This window comes from Callorhinus ursinus, unplaced genomic scaffold, assembly GCF_003265705.2.
Source record: "Callorhinus ursinus isolate GAN/ISIS: 27379988/994484 unplaced genomic scaffold, GSC_fseal_2.0 scaffold65, whole genome shotgun sequence".
Taxonomy (NCBI): Eukaryota; Metazoa; Chordata; class Mammalia; order Carnivora; family Otariidae; genus Callorhinus; species Callorhinus ursinus.
In genome coordinates this window covers 3803282-3828965 of record NW_027397127.1, presented here as the reverse complement: position 1 = coordinate 3828965, position 25684 = coordinate 3803282, and the positions used below count along the sequence as shown (strand labels likewise).

At 46.7% G+C, this 25684-nt stretch overlaps 1 protein-coding gene and 1 non-coding gene across 2 annotated transcripts; one reads left to right on the top strand and one right to left on the bottom strand.

Moving 5' to 3' along the window:
• Positions 1-975: 975 nt before the first annotated feature.
• CAPN6 (calpain 6) lies at positions 976-25240 on the bottom strand. The gene is made up of 13 exons (XM_025853689.2): positions 25101-25240; positions 18573-18752; positions 10104-10235; positions 8874-9082; positions 8182-8374; positions 7214-7407; positions 6903-6980; positions 6610-6796; positions 4818-4940; positions 4459-4661; positions 3745-3866; positions 3262-3398; positions 976-2664 (listed from the first exon to the last, which is right to left on the bottom strand). Exons 2-13 carry the CDS (start codon positions 18735-18737, stop codon positions 2482-2484), a joined length of 1926 nt encoding a protein of 641 aa, XP_025709474.1. The 5' UTR covers positions 18738-18752; positions 25101-25240; the 3' UTR covers positions 976-2481.
• LOC112810237 (U6 spliceosomal RNA) lies at positions 22715-22823 on the top strand. Its single transcript, XR_003204786.1, has one exon. It is a non-coding gene; the product is annotated as a U6 spliceosomal RNA (small nuclear RNA).
• Positions 25241-25684: the final 444 nt, after the last annotated feature.

The window sequence follows — 25684 nt, the reverse complement described above, 5'->3', positions numbered from 1 at the left end:
CAAGTAAGCTATTTAGCCTCTCAGTGACTTAAATTCCTTGTTTTTGAGAAAACAGGGATAATGACAGCACTTCATAAGGTTGTTATGGGCTTTAAAATGAGATGAATAGTATAAAGCACTGGGCACAGAGCCCGACGCATAGCAAACAATCAAAAAGTGCCGGCTCCTTTTCTTTTCTACCATTTAATTTGCAGGGGAAGAAAATTCTCACCCTGCAAAAAAAAAAAAAAAAAAAAAAAAAAGGCAATAGCTTCTTTGAGCTTAATTGTAATATCATAGTGCCATCTGTTGACCATATAGAACTATTACATTACTTGTACTGGAGAGTTCATTTCTGACAAAGCTCTACCACGTCTGAAAACCTGTATTTAAAATGTCCTCTCCAGTGTGGTCGGAGCTAGTGTCGTAAGGACGGGGATTGAGGGCTTTACGAAAAGACTGTTCTGCTGAACTTGGAGACCCCTCCCCTGCCTAGGTATCCTTCCTTGTTAAGAGGCAGGGATCAAGGAAAAAGGAGAGGAGTTTCTCCCATACCCTACCCTAAGATGGGCAGATGAGATATTGAGTGTGGAAACAAGTGAATGAAGTCTTCTCATCCATTAGGCTGATGGAGGAAGGAGATGGTATTTTCTTCTGTTGGGGGATCCGGGGAGATGATGGGAGGAAGGAGTTGGTATTTTCTTCTGCTGGGTGGTCTGCACTTGAAAGCTCTGGCCAGCATAGCTTTGGCTTGGAGTCCGATCCCATTAAGGGTTTCAAAATCTTGTAACCCCAAATACCACACAAATATCCTTAAATGTGGAATAGAAGGGGTCCCCCCTGTCCGTTCTCCCAAACTCATCCCCCCCACCCTGTTAGGCTCAGGTTGCACAGATTCCCCTGTCCCCACTCCCAACTCCAGGGGCTCCAAAACGAGTCTCAAGAGATGGTCACTCCCACCATCTTTCCTGGGCCAACAAATCAAGTCAAGACTGGTTGGTTTATTGAATGTGAACTTTATTGTGGTTTGGATTATGTAAGGCAGTGTGGTGAAGGCACTGCAGAAGTTACACAGACTGAAAAACATGGTAAGAAATGAGTGAGCTAAAAAAAAAAAAAAAAAAACACCTACAAAATATATTTTTAAATGAATGCGTGCTGGACTAGACTAAGTACTACAACTATGCTTTTTCTTCATCATTGCAGAAGCATTGAAATATTGTCAGAAGTGGGGGTTGGGAGGGGTTGGGGAAGGCTTCATGGAGGAGGTGGAATTTATGCTGGACCTTGAAGGAGGGGTAGAACGTTGATAGATGAGACGGAGGGGAAGAACACTTCAGAATGACTGACTCTAGAGAAAATTCTGTAGAAATACTGAAAAAACAAGAGGGCAAACAAACGCCCCCAGGGAATGAAGCTTCCCAACTGAGAGGCCCGGGGTTGGGACCCAAAATCTCAAGCCCCCAGGTGGGGTCTTCAGTACCAATGATATCTGGAGGCACAGGACAATGGGCTTGTTTGTAAACCTAGCAGCAGCAGGAGATTTCACATTGCAGTCAGGGGCCCCAAATTGGCTGTACTATATGCCTGGGTGGGTTTTCTCATCCTTTCAGGGTGTGTGTGGTACTTATTTGTCCTTCCTCGTGCCCGCTGACTGCCTGAACGGTAGTTCGTGCGCGCCCATGTGCGCGTGTGTGAGTGTAGGTGTGTGTGGATGGGTGGGGGACCGAGGCTTTGTCTCCCACTGCAGCTTCTTCCACGTTTCCCTCTTTGGGGCACACAGCTGGCTTCCATCGAGCTGGAGCTCGGGCCCTTCCCACTGGCTGTCTAGACCTCACTGAACTCCAACTCGTCATTAAGCACCTAGGAAGCTTCCTCAACATGAAGGTAAAACCTACTGTGGGGGGTGACTTGGGTGAGGGCAGGACTACACTTTCCGGGGGTGGTGATGGTTGGTGGTATTCAGTGGTGGTGGTGACGGAGGTGGTATTGGTACTGGCGGTGATGAGAGCTGGGGCCTCAGAAGCAGGCTCTGGCCGCTGGCTAAAAGCCTGCTGGCAAGTCTGAAGTGTTCAGTAGGGAGCTGGGATGTCAGGCTAGACCAGCTTGGCCTTGATCACCCCTCCTCCTTCCTCAACACGCCCTACAGGGAAGATAACACTGGGTGCCTGAAAGCAGCAAACACATCTGTAGGGTATCCAGGCCATTGTTGTCCTGCTTAAATCTCACCCCCGGAAGCCCCAGAGATCTTTTTGTTGGCAAACATCTGTATGATCTCCACATAGGACTGTCACCTCCCCCTGTCCAGCTGCTGGAGGTATATAGGTTATGTAGCTACTGATGCTACCTGGATCGGGAGGTATGGGGGATTTATCAGAAGAAAGGAAAAGTTAGTTACTGTGAGTTTCTTTCTTTCAAAGGAGTATGGATTAGGTAAGACCTGGCACCTGACAGAAAAGGGAAGGATGGAAAGCTCTGTCAGGATTCCCTAGAGCTGAAGATTTAGAGCTCAGTGAGATCATCGCTGGAAATAACCTTGAAGCTGATGTGGCCCTGCTTGACTTTGGCAGTCGGGCCACCCTTCTTACGCAGGTACAGAGACTTCAGATCACGGCAGTCGCTGGGGTCAGCATCCAGAGTAACCTGCCCCAGGAACTGATCACAGAATTTCCGGCTGTTCCACACCTGGAGAGACAAGTCAAGAGAGCAAATGTGAACCACCCTCTGTGAGACCGGACGTGGCCCAGTGGCATCCAGAACCTAGCGCTGAACTTGGAAAGGCCTGTTTTAAAACTGAGAGACTCTCTTTCCTGATAACAGGCTCTGGCTGACAGGAAGCTACCTCAAAGAGGAGAGGTGAAGAGCCAGTCAGCAGCGCTCAAGGTCAGCTATACAATGGCTTTGTAAAGGCAGCTGGGCAGAAAAACAGCCAAATGATAGTGGTCCACCCTGACCTAGCAGGATAAGGGTCATCTGACCTGGCATATGCTTTCCCTCATGGGATTTTATAGTACATGTCACAACACGTGTACCTGTGAGCATGTGCGCTTCCACCCACAATGAAAGGGACGGAGGGGAGGGTATTTACAATGGAAATTAATGAGGAAGTCAGTGTCTGTGCTTGGTGGGAGGTGTCCTGGAGTAAAAATAAACAGCCAAAGACCAGGATGACCCTTGCTGTGTATCCTGTATAGTTGAGGCACTTGGGATAATCTAGCCTCTCAAATGGAATGTGAGCCATCCCGGGGGGCGGGGGGGTGGGGTCCCTGTTCACACACTTACCTGCACTATAATAGGAATGTCAGTGGTCCTTCTGTAGAAAATTGCCTGGGTGTCAAAAATGGCATGAACAGTATTCTTCTGGACGGGAGAACGGACTTCCTCCTTGCCACACTTGATGACCAAATACGGATTTACGGCTGGAACAAAGCGACAGTCGCTTTTAATGGAGTGATTACAGTTCTTATTCTAGAGAGTTGAGAAACTGGTTCACTGGGACTTTTTAGCCTAACACCTGGGTACCAGAATGACCTCGAACCTTGGATCCCGATTCCCTTTTCTTCTCCAGCCTTTATAAAAATGAATAGTATGTAGGCCTTGCCCAAGGATGTTCACATCCCGTTCTCTGTCCAGGTCGACAGCCATCCTGACTTCCCGAGACTGAAAATAACCCCTGGAGAGAACTGTTCGTGACCACCTTTTCTAGCCATAGGTGCAATAAATGAAACTGCAGTTCGCTTTCCCAGACACCTCTGCGGTCCTTACTTTCATTGGCATACTTCTTCTCCAGGCCCTCCGCACTGTGAACGGTGATCTGGGTCACCACCTTCGGGTAGCCACGAGCCAGGTTCCAGCAGGACATCTTGGGCATGTCCAGAGTCAGTTCCCTGGAACATCAAAAAGAAGACAGGCCACTGATGACGAATGCCCTCTGATGAGGAGATAGGCCTCACAAGGCAGCCATTGCTGCTGAAGACATGGAATACTGAGTGACCCAGCTCATTCCTCCTCAGACATGGCTTATATTTTATGAGTCTGTTTTCCTTCCCCCTGGCGTTAAGGACCAGCAGATAAAGATCAGAGTAGGCAGGGCCGGGGTAAAAAGGCAGCTTTGGTGACCCAGCATTCAGAACATACTCGAGGAGCCGTGAGGAGTCCCAGCTGCTTAAGAGAAGAATAGAGTCAGCCAGAGAATGGAAGAGAAGATATACATGGGAAAGCTTAGGCTATAGGCCTGTTCCCCTGAGATGGCAGCCCAGAGGTCTGAAGCTCAGACCTCTACCGGGGAATTTTTCGTGGTTACGGAAATAACCATTTTGAGAAATATTTCTACCACCGTCATGTCAGTGACGTCTGACTTGGACAGGCTGTCCTTTTGCGTGTCTGCATAGGAGGAGCAGGGTCAAGGGAGGTGGGTGGGTTGGGACTGGAGGCAAAGCAGAGGCTAGGAGTTTGCTGGACTGGCCGCGGGAGCTGAACCTGAGCTGGACGGGCACTTCGGAGAAGATTCTCAGGAGAAACTCGCTGGTGCGGCCATGTTGGAACATGGTTGGGACAAGCACGTAGTTGCCTTTCTTCAGGTACTTGCTCAGAAACACGGTGCGGGTGTCAATGTAGGTGGATGTCCCAGCACGCTCTTGGATGTAGAGATGGTGGAGGCGGAACTTGCGGTTCATCTCCACCTGAAAATGAGACAGGACGAAATGCCCTGTTCCGCTCGAATCGCAGTGTTCGTGCTTTCTTTATCTTTGGACCTATCTTCATTCCCCTCACCCCAGGCCATCCTAACTGTGACTCTCTCTGCCATTATTCTCTCTGCTCCACATGCCCGTTCTTACCTTGAAGAGCTCAAAGCCAATGATGTAATTGTCAGGTCTTCCCATGCGGCGGTAAGTACGCAGGTCCTTCTGCTGCAGTGACATAATGACCTTGTGCCCATCCTCGGGCACAGTGAAGATATACTAAGGGAAAAGAGGCCACCATGGAGCTTTAGTTAGCACTTCCATTTCAGATGAGCCCGCTCAGATCTCAGGGAAGACAACTACATTGAGGAGCAGAGACTCTGATTATTTTCTGGGCTTTGCCACTGACCAGACACTGTGGCCTTGGATAATTCATGGGCTTGCTAAGTGGAGATCATATATTGCTCCTCCCTATGGCATTCAGCATGGATCGAGAGATAACTTCACGCCTGGGTCTTTGATGCCAAAGAGGGTAAGCTTCTTGGTAAGATCTTGGGTTTATTTTAAATCGTCCCATGCTTTTAAAAGCTGCACACTGAAAAATTCCAGAATCCATAAAGGCAAAAGGCACTTTTGTTTGACTTAGCCTGATACTATAGCATCCCCCTCAGGTAGCCTCCTCTAGCCAGCCCAGATGTGTGGCTTGTGGAGGGGCTGGACCCACTTCCTTGAAGAACTGATGCTTTGCTACCCTCTCTGCCGGGAAGCTGCAGACCTGTGTGTGAGACTCTGAAACATCATCTAAGGGAATCATAGTGCCATTGGGAAGTAAAACTAAAAGGCATCTGATTGGTCTCTCTGTGTCTGTCTTTCTCTCTCTCTCTCTCTCTCTCTCTCTCTCTCGCTGCTTTTTTTCTCTCCCTCCCTTTAACAAGAAACAGAAAATAAATCCAGAATCATAGGTTTACAAGGCCCCTAACGATCAATCTTGTGCAGTTAAGTGTGAAGCCAAAAGCCCATTTCTCCAGCTCGGTCGATGTGCCTGATATTTGAAACATTTCCAGGGTTGTACATGGGGATGATGGGGGGGCGGGGAGCAGTAATGGGAGCTTTCCTTTCTTTAAGGACAATTACGATGAAAAAAAAAAGATGGAAAGAATGAGGAGAAAAAAGGTACGAGTTAAATAAATCAGCCTACTCATCTTAGTGTCCTTCCAAATGCCTGGCCAATGAGGCCCATGGAAAGAAAAGACATACCCATGTAAGGTGACAGTACAGTCAGAATTCTTGCCTCCCGTGGGTTATCTCATCAGCACATTTGGGGGTAAAACCATCAAGACTATTACAAATTCAGGCTTTGGATGTTTGGATTTTTTTGCTTTGGGTCATGCTTGGGCTTGACCCCTAATGGGTCGTGTGGAAGAACATTGTAATGGAAGACAGATGAGACAGGGTCACTGATCGGGCAGTGCTTCAGATCCTGGGCAAAATGATCTGGTTCTGGGTGAGAGAAGGGAGGCATAATGATGGCATTCAGAAGATTCACTGCATGAGAAAGAAGATGCACACTGTAAAGGCGCACCCAAGAGAACAGATGGGCAGTCAAGAAATGAAAAAGAATTGAGTGTCTGGGAGCAGATCCTTTCTGTCCGATGGGGGACAATCACAAAGAGCCACACCAAGCAATATGGCACCAGGGGAGAGGCAGCCAGAGGAGATGACTCAGATTTAATATTGTTCCCCACATACGTCTCTGCAATAGACACAGTCTGCCATGACTTATAGCGCCTGAGCCAATCCTTAGGCACCTTGGTTGATGAGTATTACACAACAGCTGCAAATTGAAAAACTGATGTCAAAGAAATACTGCAAGGTGAGACCCAAGTTCCCATTGCCTTGAGAAGTTGGAGACAAGATTAGGAAAAAAAACCCACAAATTGATTCAAACCTGGGGATTCTGCAGGAAGGTATCACGGTTGTTATAGCAGCCCCCTGACCGGTTCATCAGGGGATCATCGTCCACAGTCCAGCATCCCACCACCGATTCCAGCTCCTTGCGGCCAAAAATGGGGTTGTTCACGTTGCGGCAGACGTTCAGTTCGTGAAAGTTGCGGCAAAAGTCCTCCAGGCTCATCCTGAACAGAAGGAAGGCAGGAAAGAAATGAAGATGGTGCCAAATACCTACCACAGTAGTGCCACATGGGAGCCCCAAGGCCCTTAGCACCAAAAACCCCTCCTCACCAGAACTCTCCATCATCAGACATAACTAGCCCCAGGTTCTTGCGGTCGGCCATAGTCAGCTGCTGCCACTCTTCAGAACTAAAGGCAAATGAATGGAGAAGCCATTAGGTTTACCATTGACTTCCTACGGGAAGCAGGACACCAAAGGACCAGAAGGCGTGAGTGTTGGGCCTGCTTTATTTCACCTCTGGCTGGGTCACAGACCCCGCAGATGTCACTAGGCACTGACAGCCCACTAGCAATCCGGAGGGATGCGTTGGGAGAACTATAGGGCTTGGGAGACGTGGCCGTCCAAATGAAATGTCACTCACATTTCGCTCCAGGGGCCGCTCCATTCCTGACGTCCCAAGGGGTTCCTCAGGCGAACCATATAGAGCTTCTCAGTACTGAAGACTTCTAGCAGTCTCTCTCCAAGACGGATCTTGCGAATATCAGTCATGGTGTAGGTATGGCCCTTCAGAAGACCCCAGTCAGTTTCAACTTCTTGCTCCTCCTGATTAGGAGACTGAGAGCAAAGAAAGATACATAAGGCCACAAGAATTGAGAGACCCAAGGCCTGGCTCCAACTCTTCCTTGATTGGTTTACCCCAGTATGGTTGAAGCCAGTTCTCCTTAAGCAGACAGAAATTTTATCCAGACACCTGACTTGACACAAAGCAAGTGAAAGAAAGGAAATAAAGAATTTAATATAATAAACCCACTTAAACAATTCAGATTGAAACTACCCACAGTAGTACACTGATACCCACAGCTTAAAAATTTGGTGGGGCTGGTTTACTGCGTGAGCAAACTGCTATCTATAAGTTCCACCTCCAGGGGCAGAGGCAGGAGGAATAATTTAGCAGAGGCTGTCTACACCGGCTCAGAAACTGCATCAGCCCCCAGTGGGATGGTTGGTACAGAAGGATAAAAAGTTAAAGCTCTGGGGCGCCTGGGTGGCTCAGTCGGTTAAGTGTCTGCCTTCCAGCTTGGGTCGTGATCCCAGGCTCTTGGGATTGAGTCCCGCATTGGGCTCCCTGCTCAGCGGGGAGTCTTCTCCCTCTGCCCCTCCCCCCTGGCTCGTACTTGCTCTCTTGCTCGCTCGCTCTCTGTCTGAAATAAATAAATTCTGAAAAAATAAAAAAAGTTAAAGCTCGGTGGCCTCTGTTCCAGGACTCAATGCATATTGTTGGTTTTCTGAGCGCCATAATGCCTTCTCCTGAATCTCCGGGGGAAGGGTGACATTCCCTACTAATTTTGTAGTGTGAGCAAAGAATGCTTGTTTTTGGTGACAACAAACCTCAATGGAGCAACAGATCAGCCCTCCTTTGGTAAATGTTTTGTACAGCTCCCCAAATAGCTTGTACTTCTCCTCAACCAGCTCGGTGTATCTTCCCTTCTGCATGTCAACGGTCTCGGCCAGTGTACCAGTGAAGTCCACGATGATATCAGTGGTGGTCAAACCATCGAGGGCTTCATAACAACCAAGCAGCCTGGGGGCAAATATGCAAGGTTATCTTGGTAAACTGATTTTTCCAGGTGGAGGTTGTCTTGTTCCCAAGAATTAGAACAGTCCCCGCCCAGCCAGCCTTTACCAGCTGGCTTTTCGATATTAATGAGATTACAGCCAGAGATTTCTAGGCTCAGGTTATGTTGAGCAAGGGCAGTCCGTGAAGAAGCTTCCTTCTCCAGGTAAACATTAGGGAAGGAGAAAAGGTGAGGCCATCATGCCATGTGATCTGCAGATTAGCAGCAGGAAGGGGCACCTACGGGCAGGGAGGGTTTTTAATGGAAACTAGAAGAGCTCATTTCTCTATCATCCAGGATTTCTGAGGGCCAGGCCCAGGCCCAAAGCAATGCCTTAGATCTGACTGCTATGCTACCCCCTTTAAACTCAAGGGCTCGGCTGAGAGAGGATGAGCTCCCAAGGACAAATGTGGCCTTCCCTTCCTCGTGTACCCTGACCACTGACTGGTCAACCCCCCTCCTTACTTTGCATAAGCTTTTTCCAGTAGAGCATTCCAAAACTCATTCATGGAGGTGGAGAAGGAGAAAACCAGATCTCCATTGATGGTGGGCAGCAAGTCATCAATCACCACCTCAGTCCATTCTCCAAAATGCCAGAAACGGAAGCGAAATATCCCAGCATATTTATCGAGTTTTCGAGGGTCCCATTCCTGTTCCTTATGGTTGGGAATTGTCTGGAAATATAAGAACAGTCATACAACTGTTATTCACCAGACCACATCCAAATATTGAGTTGCAGTTGACTTCTGGCAAATCTGTATGGCAGTAGGAAGCACACCAAATACATCTGGTTTGGGTCTAGGCTGGGAAGTCCTAGGCTGGGCATTTTTTTCCCACAACTTTTGCTTCCCTACGTCAGTTTTGCTGAGGATAGTATTACCATGCCGGCCCTGAATACACACAGGGTGACTGAGGGGAAGCCAATTAGGAATTAAATTATTTCCCACAGATAATCTACGAAGTCAATCATGAGAAGCTGTCTATGCACAACATATCTGGTTGCATGTTTAACCACCTAAATAAGGCATTTTAAAAGACAAAATCACTGAAAATATAAGACGCCTGCACTTCCGGGTTTTAAAGGTCCACCCTAGAGATTTCATGTAGATTCTATATGGATTTGACTCACACCTTGAGCAAAATTATGTTGGGGAAATTCTCCTTTTTATATGCAATTACACATCACTCTTCGAAAATTCTGTTTCTGAAGAAAAATCAAGTCGAATCAAGCCAACGCTTCACTGTCTCTGACTCGACCTAAATGCCGAAGACATTTTTGGACTCGAGAATTTATTAGAACCTTTTCAAGGAACTATTTCCATTTTTCTTGTCTTTTCTGTTATTCCTATCTGTGATTTCCTGGCCCCTGCTGGCTCTATCCTCCAGTCGGTGCAGAGAACACAAGTATGCAGAGCTACTACATCAACGCACTACAAGTGACAAAAGATCAACTATTGTGTGACAAAGCCAATAGAGTAAAATGTTAATGGTAAGAATCTAGGTGAGTATATAGGTGTCTCCTGTAAAAGTCTTTCAACCCTGCTGTATTGGGAAAAAATCCTCATAATTTGTAAAATATTCTCATAATTCAGGAATTGAACAATCTCAAAAACTTAACGACCTGATTTTTCCCAAAATTACTAAGGAAGACAAAAAGGTGGAAGCTTCGTGAGGTCTCACAAGAGAGGGGGATACCTTTGTCCAGTGAGATTCCTGAACAGCCAAACAGGAAAACGCAGAGATCATCGGCTTGTGCCCCAGTCTCCCTTGGATCAGCTGGTGGTTGCTGATGTTGCCCACAATCAGACGGGGGTCGTCACAGATGTCCTGCAGATACAATAATTGGTTCTAAGGGTGTGGAAAGTGTTTCCCAAGAGTCAGCGTGAGCTGAGGTAGGCAGGACAGAGATCATGACTAGGACTTCCGTAAGTGGGATAAAGGGAAGGTCCAGGGAGTTGGGCGGGGGCGGGGGGGGGGGGTTGTGAGGAAAAATACAAAGCAGTCGATCATCGGCTGCAGAGATAGGGTTATGAGGGGAAGTGGCAGGAGAAATGGGAGGAGGGGATGCGATGAGACAGGTTGAGATGGGCTGGTGGGGGTGCTCAGAATTAGCATTGTGGTTTGGAAGAGTTTTCCCTACAGCAGTGGGCTTTTGAAGAGAACTAGAGATTAGCACATTGCATTCCGGTCCTATTGGTCATGAGGAGATTTTCTGAAGCACCTGTGCCTGGAAGGGTAATTGCATTTCAAAAGACAAGGCCCGATAATGGTGAATGCTTCTCCCTCCCTGGGAAAATGAGTTCGGAGACCTTCTACAGAAAGCCCTTTCCCCAACATAAAGCAAAGGCAACGGCAGTCTCCATGGCAACTAGATTTTTCCCCATCTTTGGATGAATACAGATGGCAGCAGGTGGTAATGGACCCCTCATAGGAGCACTTCAACACACTCTTTTCCCACAGAGATTGTTCTGAGGGAAGCCGGACAGAGGTGGGGGACAGTATTTGTTTGGAGCGTATGGGTCTTTCTTCCCCGAACATGTCAACAGCCATGCCACTCCCACGGCAAGTAGGAAAATGAGACCCAAATAGCACAATGACGACACAATGTCTGAGGGCACACTGCAGTTATTTTCAGAGTATAATCGGTGTCTAGAGGAAGGATCCCCAAAGTCTCCCTGGTGATAGAATAGACTGAATAGCCATGGTGACACTCGAGTTGAAGCCTTAGGGATGACTAGCGTGAGGGAGCTGGACAAGGGAGAGGTATGGAGGCATGACGGGTAGAGAGGCAGGCGTAGACAAAGGCATCGCCGCATACACAACATCACATAATTGAAGACATGATTGTGTGACTCAGAGAATCAGCACTTTGCAGAGTTCAAAGGCAGGAAATACCAACGAAGTCTTGAGTATCTGGAGAAAGCTTCATGGAGGAGGCCGTTGGCCAGTACCTTGACATTCTGCTTACCCAGCAGAAATAAATCCTAGTCTCAAATGGAAAGAAAATCTAGACATATATCCTTTTAAATTTTATTAAATAGAGACAGCTATATTTTTCTGGTTCTCAAACCTCTTTTTTTTTTTTTAATGGACATAATTCTCCTTGATGAAGGGTCTGGTCTACAGAACGAAACATTCCATATATTCTTTAAAAGCCAAAATCACTCGGGAAAGGAATAAACATTCTAGGCAGGGACAAATCCAAAATAAAGATTAATCGGGCACCCTCTGCCAAAAGGAGAGGGTTAGGTGGGTTTTCAGTTTGGGATTTTTCTGGTTTTTTTTTTAGATGCATACCTAGTGTCTCGACATCACTTTTTTTGTCTTAGAAAAAGACTTCTATCTTCATATTTTTTTAATGGGCTGGGACTTGCCTGTTTTTTCACTTATTGAGCATAGAGCAGGTGTGTTGGGTGAATTAGGCCCTGATATTCTCTCCCAATTGTTTCTTTGCCCTTTCTAAGATGAAACTAAAAACAGCTTTTTCTCGTGGGCCAGGTGTTATACTATTTTATTTGGAGCAAGACAAAGTTATACAATGATTTCTTGGGTTTTGATGATGCAAATAATAGTTGCCTAGCATGGAAAAACAGTAACGTGAACATTGGTGCATGGAAAAGTGTGCTTTTGGATTATTAAGGCAAATTATTTGCTGGTTTTATGTGAAGTTGTTAGTGGTTGGGGTTACATTACAGTGTCTTGGATTGCCACAAGGCTCTCATTTAACAGCAGGGATCCAGGTTCAGCCAACACTTTTGGCATCCCAGCTTTTATTCAAGACATACAGGGTCACATAAATGAGCAAATACCTGTAAACAGAATTCAAATTGAGAAACTGGGTAATTATTCTCCTGTAGATCCAAGCTGAATGTGGTCATTCTGTGTGTGTGTGTGTGTGTGTGTGTGTGTGTGTGTGTGTGTGTGTGTAACTGTATGTAATCATGAAAAAATATAAATTTGGGCCCAAAAAATCCCTTATTTTCTATTTCCTCTTGTAAACTGGCCCATGGCCCAGTTTTCCTTCACCACTCTTCATGCATGATGGATGGCCATTTAACAATGGGTTTTAAAGCATGATAAATGAAAAGGCCATAGACTGTCAACGCTGAAAGAAATCTTAGGGACTATTTACTCAACCTTTTTATTTTACAAAGGAGAAAACAGGCTCAGGAAAGGGCAGCAACTTGCCCCTCCCAGCATGCAGGTAGTTAGTAGGAGACCTAGGACTGGAGTTTTAGGTTCTTCAAAAGCACATATAGTTAGGGAAGGCGTTTCATGCCTCTCTGCTTAACACTCGCCTAAAAGCTCTTCATGGTTCTGGAAGACGTGCTTAAGTTGTATCTCAGCTTTTGGTTCCAAGCTAAATATCACCAATAGGCTTTAAACGCCTCCGTTTCATCCACTCAGTGGGAATCAATCTCTTATGTATGTCAGCACCGTGATGTGAAACATGGGAGGACATCTTTATTATGCCACATCCTCTACCTCTTTAAGGAAGTCCGAGACTAGAAAGGAGCTAAGGAGGGAGAAAGGGTAAAGGGTAACAAGCCAGTGCAAATCTAACGGCCAAATGGACTTTTTTGGTGACATATTTGAAAATAATGAAATGGCTGCTTATTGACTTTTTCCCTAGTTTTGGACAACGGGTTGTCTTCATATTGGGAGTAAGGAAGTAAGGCGGGAGAAATTTTTCTGTAACTCAGAGCCGAGGTGGAGAGTGCAGATGGGATATTTCAGCCTGAGCTCTGCTGGACTGGTAAGGAATGGAGTTGGGGAGAGGTCACAGCTCACATATTCACATATTTGGGTGGCTTGAGAGGGAGGGGAGATGCTGGGCCCCTAATGGCTCCCAGCTGTGTTGGCACAGTTGCTGTGATCCTTGAACTGGGCTGTTTGTCAAGGCAAAATAATTTCTTAGGGGGGAAACACACACAACTAGGAAGTTGGACACCAAGAGTAAAGCCAGGAACAGTCCCCACATACCCCCATCCCCGAGCCAAAGCCTTCTACAAGCAAAACAGCTTCTCTAGGAAGTATGTTCTCTTAACTGAGCACTGAGAGTCCTTCCCATTGTCCTCACCTCAGCTCCCTTCGCAGAGACCTCTGGAAGATTGGCGGGGAGGGAGACACACAATTACCAGGCTTGGAGCCCTGTACGTGTCATTCTGCGTGGCTTTTGCAACGTTTTTACACAGGCGAAACTGGCGGACAATAAGCATTGAGGTCCCGGGTCAACAACCTCAAGTACCGCAGTAAAATGAAAGGAGGCCGAGAAAACCAGCAGCCAGAAGAGTGGAGACATGTCCAAGAGTGCTCCAGTCTTGCAGTACTGAGGGGCTGGGGGCCTGGACACCTACAAGTGAGGCTGGTCCTGCAGTAAATATATTATGACCAAGTCCAGCACCCTAACTCGTCCCAGAAGGCCTCCGGGCTGCCATTCGGGACCCGAGGGCTGTGCCAGTTGGTCCAAGTAGCCATTATCTTATCCTAAGAAACCTGAACCATCTCCAAGCAGAGCCTTCATAGGTGGAGCTGGGCTCAGGGACCAATGTTGGACCAGCCTCTCAAGGAGTTCACTTTACCTGCTGGCGAATTTTCCTTTTGTGGGACGAGTCTGTCGTCAGTAATAATAGCCACTTCCTTCCTTACCCCTCCAAGGAAAACTCAGTATGAAGCCTGAGAATTCAGGTCTTAAGCCTAACTTCTACTTCCAGCCTAGGCAACCGAGTCACGACATAGTTACCCCCTTTGAACCTTCAGACTTTGGCTAGAAGACTCCAGGTATAAATACCAAACTGCTTTAATTGGGAAGAATTTACATATCCATGCAGTGGATTACTGTTCAGCCATCGGAGGGACAAACTGATTACATGCTGCCACATGAATGAGCCTTGAAAATGTTATGCTAAAACAAAAGAAACCAGTCGCTTTTACTTTTCTGTTCCCAAGTAAAATGTTTAGAGCCCGGCGAATCCAGATAGAAAGCCAAAGTAGATTAAGTGAGTGCCTGTGATGGGGGGCAGCGGGGGTTACTCACCGCAAATGGGTACAGACGGTCTTACGGGGACGATGTGACTGTTCTACCATGATGAAGTTTTTGCAACTTTGTGAATTGGCTAAAAAATCATTGCCTCATACTCCTCCAACAGGTGAATTTTATGACCTATAAATTGTACTGTGAGAAAGCTGGTAAAGGGCACAAGTGAAAATAAACAGGATGGGCCCATCCAGCTGGTTTCGACTGTGTCACCGGTGAAAACATGAGGACTAGTCAGGTTGGGGGACATGATCTCTGGGAATGATAAGAACTTGATGACCAGTCTAGGCCAAAACTATGGCACAGAGGTGCCCCATTCAGTGGGGAGCCGAAAACTTCGATTAGCACAGAGAAAAGTGTTTCCCCTTTACTGTTTCCTCCCAGGCAATCTGTCCCCGAGACCTGCGTATTCTGCTTCTCATGTCTCCCCTCATCGAACTTTCCCTTCCATTCCTACCACCTTTGGCTTTCATCCAGACCCTCATCACCCTCCTCTCACATAGGGTAGTGAAATGGCCCCTGGGGAGGGTATTCCTTGTGGAAGGACCTGGGCCAGGGAAATGGTAAGTAGGGCCCGCGCTCAAAACTCGACTAGAGCTGACAGAAGATCTTGTGCAGGTGCCCTCGCTTCCCCCACAGCTGGCTGCACAAATCCCCGCGAGGGTTTGCTCCGCTTTAGTCAGGGATTAGATGTGTCTGACTCTAAGACACTATTGTAGCTGGATATGAGTCAGTCAGGAAAAAAGCCAGAGGCGGGTAGGAGGGAAGAGTGGCTGTAGAAGAGATTTTTTTTTATGGGAATTTGGCCAGCCAGATTTCAGCCCTAAAAATTGTACCTGCGGCCTTACGATCCACGCTGCCAGTCAGTATAAATCGGTATAGCTTAGATTTTACTAAGACTGTATATGAGAAAGCCCCAGGAGGACAGGAAAGTTCAGGAACACATGTCTCGAGCCGTATACCAGTGTACCCAAGAAGCTAGGCCAACAGCTGGGGCCAGTGGACCACTGGAGGAGTTAAGGAGGAGGCTTTTTCTCTGGAGGGTACGGGCAGATGAGCCGGCCCTGAATAACTGCAAAACATTCCCATAATCCCTGCCTATCTAAAGTGGCTCCTTAGGACACAGCATGGGAGGGGCAATTGGGAAGAAGGGGACACTTAATCCTACCCTAGGATACTGGGGGCTTAACTGAGGTTGTTTGGTTCAACCAGCCCTGGGGTTTACAGGCATGAAGGCTTATAAAGGCAGAAGCTTTTGAACATGGGAAAGGAAAAGAAACAGAATATCAGGTTAATCATGCTTCTTCCATTTTAGAGACTTCAGAAAACAGCCCTGGTTGAGGATGAGGCTGTGTGGCATGCCAAGGGACAAGATGTCTGTAAGCTTCCCTACAAACCGGGATCTCAACCTTGCCAATGAAGCGGGTGAGGCCAACGACCCATCTGGTCTCCCTGAGCCAATTCGGAGAGGCCCAGGGCTGTGTCTCGGCTTTCCTGATGGGAGGCCAGAGAACTTTGACGTGGTTCTTGACCACAGGCTTGGCCTCCACTCCGGCTGGAAAGGAATCCAGAGCTTTTTGAGGAGACTCAGATGGTGGTCCAGAACCTTGTTTTTCCCTCCTTCCCACAAGAGGCCCCTTCCCCAACCACTACAATCTATGCTGATCTCCCCCTTCTTCAAAACCCTACAAGATTTACTGTCTGTGTGCCTGAAGATAGCATATCTTATATCAGGCATTCATTTATTATTTAACTCGTTGATGGCTCAATATCCATCTCTCCCACTAGAATGGGAGTGCCTCACCCCAGGCTGTGTCTGTAAATTGCACAGAGGCTGCACAGAGTAGGTGCTCAATAAATGCTTCTCAAGACTCTCCCTTTGGGCTTAAGACTGAGCTCACAGGGTGCTCTCAAAAGGGAGGGTTATGGGTCATTTAACGGATGTACAGCATCGACCCAGGGAGGAGGAATGTGAGAATTGACTGGTGGGAAACTACCAATTTTAGCAAAAGAAGAGAACCAAAGAGCTCGGTTTCTCTGAAACCACAGCATGGCGGCGTGAAAACCAACGTGGGCTTTGGAGTCAAGCCTGGATTCAAATCCCAGGGTGTCTGCCTTCGGACCCCGGGTAATTTCTTACCTTCTCTCTGAGATCCACTTTCGTCATCAGTAAAACGGACGTAGTAATATCTACCTTTAGTTTTCAAACCGGAAAAAAAGAATCGCATCGGAGAAATGTACACGATACCTACCTTGCTAAGCCATGGCAAATGAAGATGAAATGAAAAAAAAAATGTACAGAAAACTCCAAACACAGTCTCTAGGCCCATGGTAGGCATGGCATAAATGCTGATTCCTTTTCCTACCCACCCCAATTCACTCTCTCTTTCTGATATCCCCTCACCCTGGAAAGGGTATTGCTTGCTTCAGAGGCAAGATGGACTCTTGCCATGGTTATTTAGTTTTTTCCTTCCCTGCTAATCCATCTAGGATTCAGTCCACAGAATTTGGAAGAAGAAGGCAAAGGACAAAGGACTGAGCCAAGAGAGAGGGGGGAGCATGTGTCTCAAGACCCAGCCAGTACAGGAAGCGTTGTCAGCTTGATTCACATCTGGGAAACGGCTTCGTGTTGGCTTATGACTTTGCCACCCATTGGGTCTCCTCCTATCTCCCCCAGGACCTCTCCCTCATCAATCATTCCTTCTCTCTCCTGTGTCTTCAACCGCTTCTTCTTTACTGTTTCCTCTTTGGCCTAGAAATACATTCAAGTCTGTCCTATTTTAAAAAGATAGCCCCCCGCCCCCGACAGAAAACCTTCCTCAATTTCCTGCCTCCTTTTCAGCTATTTCTGCCCCATGGATGTCCTGTCTTTCCGATCTGGGCATCAGAAAAGAGTGGTGCCCCTCATTATCATCATCCATTCATAAGAGTGGCACTCAGACAGGATATCTTTATTTTCTTCGTGCATTTCTGCAAAAACAAAACAAAACAAAACTTACCCCTCCTTCATACCGAATTAGTGGCTAGTGAATTCTGCTCACGTTTCCCAGATTTTTATTGCAGGTCAGTGATCTGCAGGGATGTCAACAACTGGAGGCGCAGAAAGTCAGGAGGAGTGTCATCTTCCTTCCAACGGAAAGGACTTCTCCAAGTCTCATACTCTCAAATGGCTATCATACTTTGCGGGCAAACACTGAGACCTCTCCTTCCAGTCACATAGGAAACACAAGAGCCTTGAAGGGACCAATGTATCTTGGCACCACCTGGTGGCGACCTACAGCAACTGCAACGGCTCTCGTGAGAAGTCCGTTAAGGAGTGTAATTGCAACTAAAAAGCCTGCTGGCTGAGAGAGCCAACCTTGAGTTGTTAAAGGAGGTGGTTGCATAATAGGGCACAAAAAGATACATCGGTACATGGGATCAGAAGGCCTTCAGGATATTGCCAGGGTCCAAGAATGTGCATGTCCTAACAGCCCTCTGTGGCTTATGTCCCTGGTCACGCACTTTGGGAAGGAGCTCAGGTATAATATCCTTCTTCCAGTTATACCCTTTAGAGAGGGCAAGGTTGCCTGCCATTTATTCTCCAGATTCCATCATCCTATCATTTTACACACTGAGCTCCCTCTCCTGCAGGGCTGGTGAAGAGGTTCTGAGACTTGGTTTAGAGACACGATACACAGCTGTTCTGCAGAGAACCATAATTATACTATTGATAGGTCTGAAAGAGCTACACTCCTATTTACATCCCACTTGGCTAATGGTGAGGGGATCCAGGTGATGGTATCCAAAGAGTAACAAAGAAATCTCCCCCTTCCCCCCCCCCGGACAAACTCCATCTTGTCCTTGTAGAGTTCATTTCATTTATGCTCGTTACATCAGGAGTTTTGTTGTTGTTCTTCTAAAAATTGCTATCTGACCAAATACGACTGAAATTCAAGATTCCTCAAGCTAGAGTCAGAAGCACAGATCCGTAACACTTGCCACATAAAAGCTGTCTCCTAAATTGCTTTGCGCGTGGTAGGCTGTGTTGAGAGAAACAGGGGACCAGGCAGAGTTATGATGCAAGAGATTGAGGAGGAGACAGAAAGTGAAAAGCAAACAAACAAACAAAGAAAAGACAAAGTTACCTGGGGACGTTTCCACACCACCTTCCCGGGAAGCAGCCGGTTGTAGAAAAGCGAATCATTCTCAGGCAGAAAGGTCGGGTCACAGAACAGTCTGCCATCTTTGATGCATTCCTGCTTCAGTTCCTGGTACTTCTGGTTTTTGAAGAGCTTCAGAGGAGGACCCATACTGCCGAACTATGTCTAGAATGAGGAAAAATTGTGGTCACGGGAGGAAGAAGTTCTGAAGTATTTTGAAAATTACCTGAAATTAGATAAACAGTAGTCATCCCAGTGACTTTATTCCTGGAGCTAGGCACGTGGAGCTTGGCTTTAAAAGAAAAGTGAAGATTTTCAGGGAAAGTAGGGTCCAGGCTCTGCAACCGATTAGCTCAGCATGGGGCTTTGCCTAGGGTGCCTAAAACATTGGGGGCCTCAGTTTCTTCCTCTGCCAAATGGGGCAATATGAGCCTGAACAATATTATTGAAAAAATAGATAATAAATGTTAAGATCCCTCGTTAAATGTGAGTCATTATCATTTAAAGGGCAAGCTGCCATTTTACATCAGCAGAGAGGAGTTTCAAGCAAAGGACAATTTTAAATTTGAAGATAAAAGAAAAAAGTCGTTTTACTATATTCAGAGTAAGTTGGTGCCCTGAAGGGCCACACATTATGTGCTTCAGGGGAGAAGCAGCCCCTTTCACTTCTAAGGAGCCCCTTTACACAATTCCTTCCCTTTTATCATTTAAAGAGCTTTGCATTTTTTATTATTGGCCAGGAAGGCTAATGCAAGCAACAGAGCTCAGCAGATGGCCTCCAAAGACAAGGAAAGATAGAAAGATTGTATGTGTCTTTCTTCTTCAAAGTCTAACGTGCAATCATTTGCCCGCTTTAAAAGGCAGACTCTGAAATTCAATTACACTAATTTGATGGACTATAGATTCTTATCCCATGGCAATACATTGTTGCTTTCTTTTCTTTAAGAAAAAAAAAAAACTCACACGGCTAAATAGAGAATTAATATAGTGGCTCTTCAAGCAATGGTCTATCTGAGTGCCCCACACTCAAATGTCCCTAAGAACTGGTTTTTATGGGGATAATTTGAAAGACAACTTTGATTTTAAATAACTTTGGGGTGATAATAGGGTTCTCAATGCCTTTGCCTGATTCACAAAGATAAATTCGTAATGATTTTAAATGATTCTCCCTTGACGCTCAATGGTTAGTAAGAGGAGGGTTGTGACATTTACATGGTGCCAATTATTTAAAAAATATTTTTTAGGGATAACTGTGTCTATATTTCATGATTACGTGAGGGTCGAAACAGGAAATATCTGACTAAGGTCAGAGTATCTGCTGAAAAGTGGGTGAAGTTTGAAAAGAACTAATTAGTACTTTAAAGAGTGTCTGTGTAGGTAACACAGCTCAAAATCCAGTTAATAAAGAGGGAGTCACTATTTTACAAAAAGTGAAATAATAATCAGACCTCTCTACTGTCTTATTTCATGTCCTTTCAGTATTACATTGAGATGCCTTACTGGTAAAGAAAAGAAGTCTTCCTATTTGAAAACCATAAAAAAAATTGAATTCGACATTATTTGCAAACTACAATATATAAAAACAAACTTACCCTTTCCCTGAATCCAAGGAATAAGAAGCTGAAAAGAACCATAGTTTTTATTATTTTTTTTAAATATATAGCCTTATTGATTGACCTTTGTTTTTCAAATTGAAGGTTATGGGACACTGCAAAATGCCACAATGCCTTTAAATCAGATTTAATTCTGATTAAATCATCAGATTTAATTCTGTTCACATATTTCAAATATTAAAGTGTATTTTATTGTATTTGGAGGTATGAGAGGTATCAGTAATAATTTTCCATTAAGCAGTATCAGAGCCAATCTGAATGTACACCCAGTCTCCTTTCTTGAGCCTGTTACAAATGGACCCCAATTTTCACATGTGCTCTAACTTATAACAAACACTGTTGTGCCTCTGGCTCTCCCTGGAAGGGTTGGGGGGCTGCCAGAGGCTGGGGATTGTAAATGGCGGATAGTCTGGGGCAATTAGGGTATTTAGTTTGCCAGAACCCCCTAGCCCTTGAACGTGTTGGATAAATGCGTATTTCCTGTTCTTGGGAAGGCCCTCTGCCCCCATGCCTCCCTCCCTACTCAGTCAAATGGCAAGTCCCTGTTATATAAGGCGGGCCTATCTACAGACAGAAGCCACATCAACTGACAAGAAAATCAGGCTTGATTTGAAAAACCAGTATGATCCCCGTAGACCCTTCCAGAGGCAGAATTCTCAGCTGACGTGTATAGGGCAAGCCTTCTGGGCGAGGGTACTTGCATTTGGGGCGTGCACAGTAAATACGGAATAGCAGGCTATCAGCCCGAAATTTGACAGGCTTTCATTCGAATCAAATTGTAGGCTCAGGTCCTGCTGGACTTGCAGAATAGAACTGCGCCCCATTGCTGGCTTGGTTCCTTTGTGCCTCGATTTTCTCATCAGGGGAGTGGGGTTCTCTATCCTGCCCTCCTTACCCTGTGGCTGTACCTAATGAGATGGTTAGCGTAAAAGTACTTTGAATAAGCGGAAAGGGCTCCGTAAAGGCAAGATGCACATTGTCAGCATAGGGCTGGGCACACCACCGCTGTCCAGGAAATATCGGTTGAACGGACGAATGTAAGTTATGCAGACAATTAATGCTTGCATGTATTGTCCGAAACGCACATTCTAGTTCATGTTCTCCTGGTGACAGCCATGTTTAGGAGGCATTATCCGTGCCCTTTATTTTGTATCTGCAGAAATGGCAACTCCCAGAAGGGGCAGCCAGAAACGCAAAACTGGCTCCAACCCGGGTCTGTGTAATGTCAGATTCAGTGTGCAGCCTTCCCCTTACACCACACTGCTTCTTTTGGTCACTGAAGGGATTTCTTTCTTTTTTTTTTTTTTTTTTTAAGCTCAAATGAGGAAAACCCTCCAAAGCAAACATGATACCTAACTTGGAGGCACTCTGCCTAGCACTTATTGCCACGGTGGATATTGAAAATGTTCTTTATGTCCATGGTCTGATGATCATGGGAGAATCGGAACCCTTCACCTCAGAGGGTTCATTAGGTAAGTCTGGGGGAAAAAAAAAAAAAACCTTCTGGAAACCTAGAAATTTGTAAGTCGGGTTGGTCGCAAACAATTTGCCCTGCCAGAGCCCAGGAGAGTGGGGAAGGGACTGCTGCTTCTTGACCATCTTACTGCACCCAACTGTGAAGACAAGAGTGCCTTTAGGTTAGAGATGGCATATTGAGAAAGTCAGTAAACAGAATCCGAGCTAGGGCTTTGGGTATCAACCAAAGAGAGCCTCTGGCTAACAAAGGGAACGGGCACATCTAAGAGGAGGGACCCTGTGGTCTGAGGGTCGGAGGTATTGGGTGGTTGGGTGAAGCAGAATGCGGGGTTTTGCATTAAAATGACAGTCTCTAGCAGTACGATTTCAATGAGGACCCACTGCCTAGAGATAGAGCATGAAAAAGGCTGTGTGAGCTCAGGCAAGTGGGAGGGGTGGGTCCCAGAGGGTGGAAAGTTGGAGACTGCCAGGGGAAGTTGAGGGAGCCTGCCACGTAGAATAATCCAAGGGCTGCAGCTGGGGCGATGGAGTTTTCGCTACTCGCTGGACTGGAAATCGCAGGGGAGCTGGGCAAACTCTTAAGAAGAAAATCACTCGTTCGTCACCTGTGGGTCAGCCTTAATATCGAAAACAGATTTGGCTCTAAAACAGGAAATCTGCCTCAGTTTCTTAAAGAGAACTGTTCTCTGAGAGAGGAAATCCGGTCTGCAGTTTACAAACTGCTTTTGCCCGGGGTGAGGGGGAGAGGAAGGGCGGGCATTTAAGGGGGAAGAGAGGGAGAGAGCATGGCTCCCTAGGTGGTGGCCTTGGCATGTTTCCCTCCCTCCCTCTCCCCCCCCACCCGCCCCCAGTTCCCCCTTGTGCTGTCCTCAAAGCAAAATAGGAGGTAACAGCAATTAGGAGTTTTCAGAGCAAACTGAATGCAGAAGACCTAACTCTGCCCAGGCATGAAGTAGGCACCACTTTAGTCTCACACCTGGGGGTGGTGTGGCGGGTGGGGGGAGAAGTAATAAAAACTCGGCGTCCACGGTACACAGAGCGCTGGCTTCGGCAGCACATACACTAAAATGGGGACGATACTGAGAAGATGAGTGTGGCCCCCGTGCAAGGATGACAGGCATGTTCCCCGGAGAATAGTGCCTCCCGTGGCTACACAGGCAGAGTCATAGCCCACATCTATGCACACGCATCTACCAGGGAACATATGGCTGACCAGATTCCACTTGTTGGCCAGATATCCTGGGGTTGGAACGGGACCATAAAAGTCCTCGGATCCAGCCTTATCTGGGACACATCTACTCCATCCAGAGAGAAGACTGTTCAAAGAAATTGGAAGAAGAAAGAAAAAGAGTGCACAATTCCCTTTAATTCCATTGTTGAAGAACTTTATCGAAGAATACAAAACAATCCAGAATCATAAAAAGAACACAAGTGGTCAGCAGACCCAGGATCAAGTCCCAGATACCACCATTTAGCGTAGGTAACAGCTCTATCCCTCAGTTTCCCCATCAGCACAAAGGAAATACGATGGCTGTCCTGCATACCTCAGAGTGTCGTGCTGGTTGAGGGGGGGGATCGAATAAAATTAAGCATATGAACATACTTTTAACTTTTAAAGATAAGACCAATGTCCAGCAGCAGTATTAGAAAACATTCATTTTTAGCAAATTAAATCTCATCTCTGTCCTTAGCGGAAAATGAGATGTGGTCACCTGCCTTAACGAAGACACTCACCGACATTTGAAAGACCAATATAAAATGGCCCCTCTGCCATTCGATACCCCCTCTCTCTTCCACCTCTCCTTTTTGGCTGGCTTGCCCCACTACCCGTTTTTTCCCCTCTTGGATGAATAAGCCCATCCTATAACTCTAATTTTACAGCCTTGCGAGAATCCACTTTCCAATTTTTACAGAATGTTAGGCTGGAAGGACTCTTAGAAATCACGACGCCCAACTCCTTGCTTTCACAAAAAGGTGAAAGCCCAGGCCCAAGGTTACATACACAGTTAGTGACAGAGTTGGCCCGAAAACTCAGACCTCCTGCTTTTGAGAATTCTCATTGTCTTCTTCTCACAAGAATGCACGCGGGAGTTTTGTGTTTGAATTGCAAGCTGTCAGAAGGTGTGATGATTTCAAATCAAAGCTAATCAAGGAAACACTGTTTGGGGGTCACAAAGGGACTTTTTGTCCCCTGCTTTTAATTTAGGAACCAAAAACACCCAAGGACACGGAAAGCCTTTTTTTTTTTTAACCTATTCCTGCCGAGGCAAGTGTTTAGACTTTTCCGTGGCCTGCTAGGGACTCTGTAAGGATAAATAAAGAACACTATTCAAATTCCAAGTATTCACACGTGCACACGCGCACATGCACACAAACTGGCAGAGGAGTTAATTAGCAGTACCTCCCCCCCAGCCCCACACCCAAAGAATCTTTTTTTAATCCCTCCCCCATACAATGTCCTTCATTGCACAACCGAGATTAGCAAATGAGACGTTAGCCATATTTCAGTAAAACATGAATACAAACCACGATGCTTTATCCTGAAGCCAGAGGTGACCGACGGGATGTTAGAATTTGTTTCATTTTCCTAGATGATCGTCCCCAGACGGCAGGCTCCAAATCCTCAGAACCAATTTTCCATTGCAATACTCGGATCCTTTTGCTGCCCTCCCCCCCCCTCCGCCCCACTCTGGTCAAGTAGCCCAGTTAAGCCCCTGGGCTGTGAGTGGCAGCGGAGTGGGGAGGAAGGGGGTAGAGCCCCAGCTGCAAATCAAAGTTTAAGCTAGAGCGAAAATCAGAGACGAAGAAGATCAACCTGTCACCAGGGCAGGAGGACCCCCGGCCGCGCGGGCAGGATAGCCTCCACTGCCACTCTCTCTTGTGCAAGAGCGCACAGCCCGTGCACCCCACTCCCAGGGCTTTTAAAGACCTTTGGTACACAGTGTGGAGCCACGATTATGCCTGCCTTTCAATAATTTGCCCACAACTGTGGGTCAGCCGAAGCCAGAAGGAAGCCCTGTCAGCCTTGGGAGGGTTTCTCCTTCCACACCTCCCTCCCAGGTTCGTTCTTCCTTCTCAGGTACTTTGGGTCATGAGAAGCCAAAAAAAAAAAAAAACCCCAAAAAACAAAAAACCAACCAAACAAACAAACAAAACCACCACCACCAACAACGAACAACCCCACACACAGCTGACCGGATATCACTAGAAAAATCTCATCGCCAGACAACCTCAATTCCCCGGATCACAAAGTGTCCCATTCGTTTTGAAGTTTGCAAACTATTCCGCACGCCTACTGGATTCCGACAACTCATAAAAATGATAGCTGCCGAGCTGGACTAACTATAAAGTTCCAGTTGCTTCACCTCCTCTAGCCTCCAAGTTATCCAGCAAATAGAAGTGTGCAAATGCCCTCCCTGCTCACCTGAGTTAGCCCAGGCGCCCCGCCGCCGCCGCCGCCGCCGCCGCTCTTGGCCAGGTAACCCCTACAAAGTCCGCTCAGTCAGTGCCGCTGCACAAAGATCCTGGCTTTCTTAACCTGAAAACTATTTGGGCTGTACCAAGCTCTGCTCACAGGGGGAGGTGCCTCGCAGAAACTTCAGTAGCCTTTGCCCCGCCTCGCAGTCAGAAACTGATCCTGAGTCATGAGGAAAATCTGGAAAGCGCCCCCTGCCAGATGTGCAGACGGGACACCCACGCCAGATCCACCCACCAGCAAATTGGAAAACTCAGGAAGCCACGTTTGAAAGCTCTCTCTGTTCCGAGGAGCAAGAGGACTTTCAGGGAGGGCTCTGATAGATTCCTGACTTTTCTGTCCCGGGGTTAAGAGTGCAGATGTGGACATGACTCGAGAGAGGACACGGAGAGAAAAATCTTGAAGTGTCAACAAAGTTCTCGCGGGCCGGGCTGCAGACATGGCCCCTGTACACGGATCTCACTCAGATCCTGCAAGTGAGTGGCAGAGAAAGTGGAGCTGATGGGGCACAGGGAAGAAAAAGTTTGCTTTGT

Coding starts and splice junctions, on each gene's coding strand:
- CAPN6 (XM_025853689.2), bottom strand. CDS start 18,737: ATGGGTCCTCCTCTGAAGCTCTTCAAAAACCAGAAGTACCAGGAACTG. Junction 7,408..8,181: donor TGATCTGTTGCTCCATTGAG/GTTTGTTGTCAC, acceptor CTTTGCTCTCAG/TCTCCTAATCAGGAGGAGCA. Junction 4,662..4,817: donor TTGGCTTTGAGCTCTTCAAG/GTAAGAACGGGC, acceptor TCTCATTTTCAG/GTGGAGATGAACCGCAAGTT.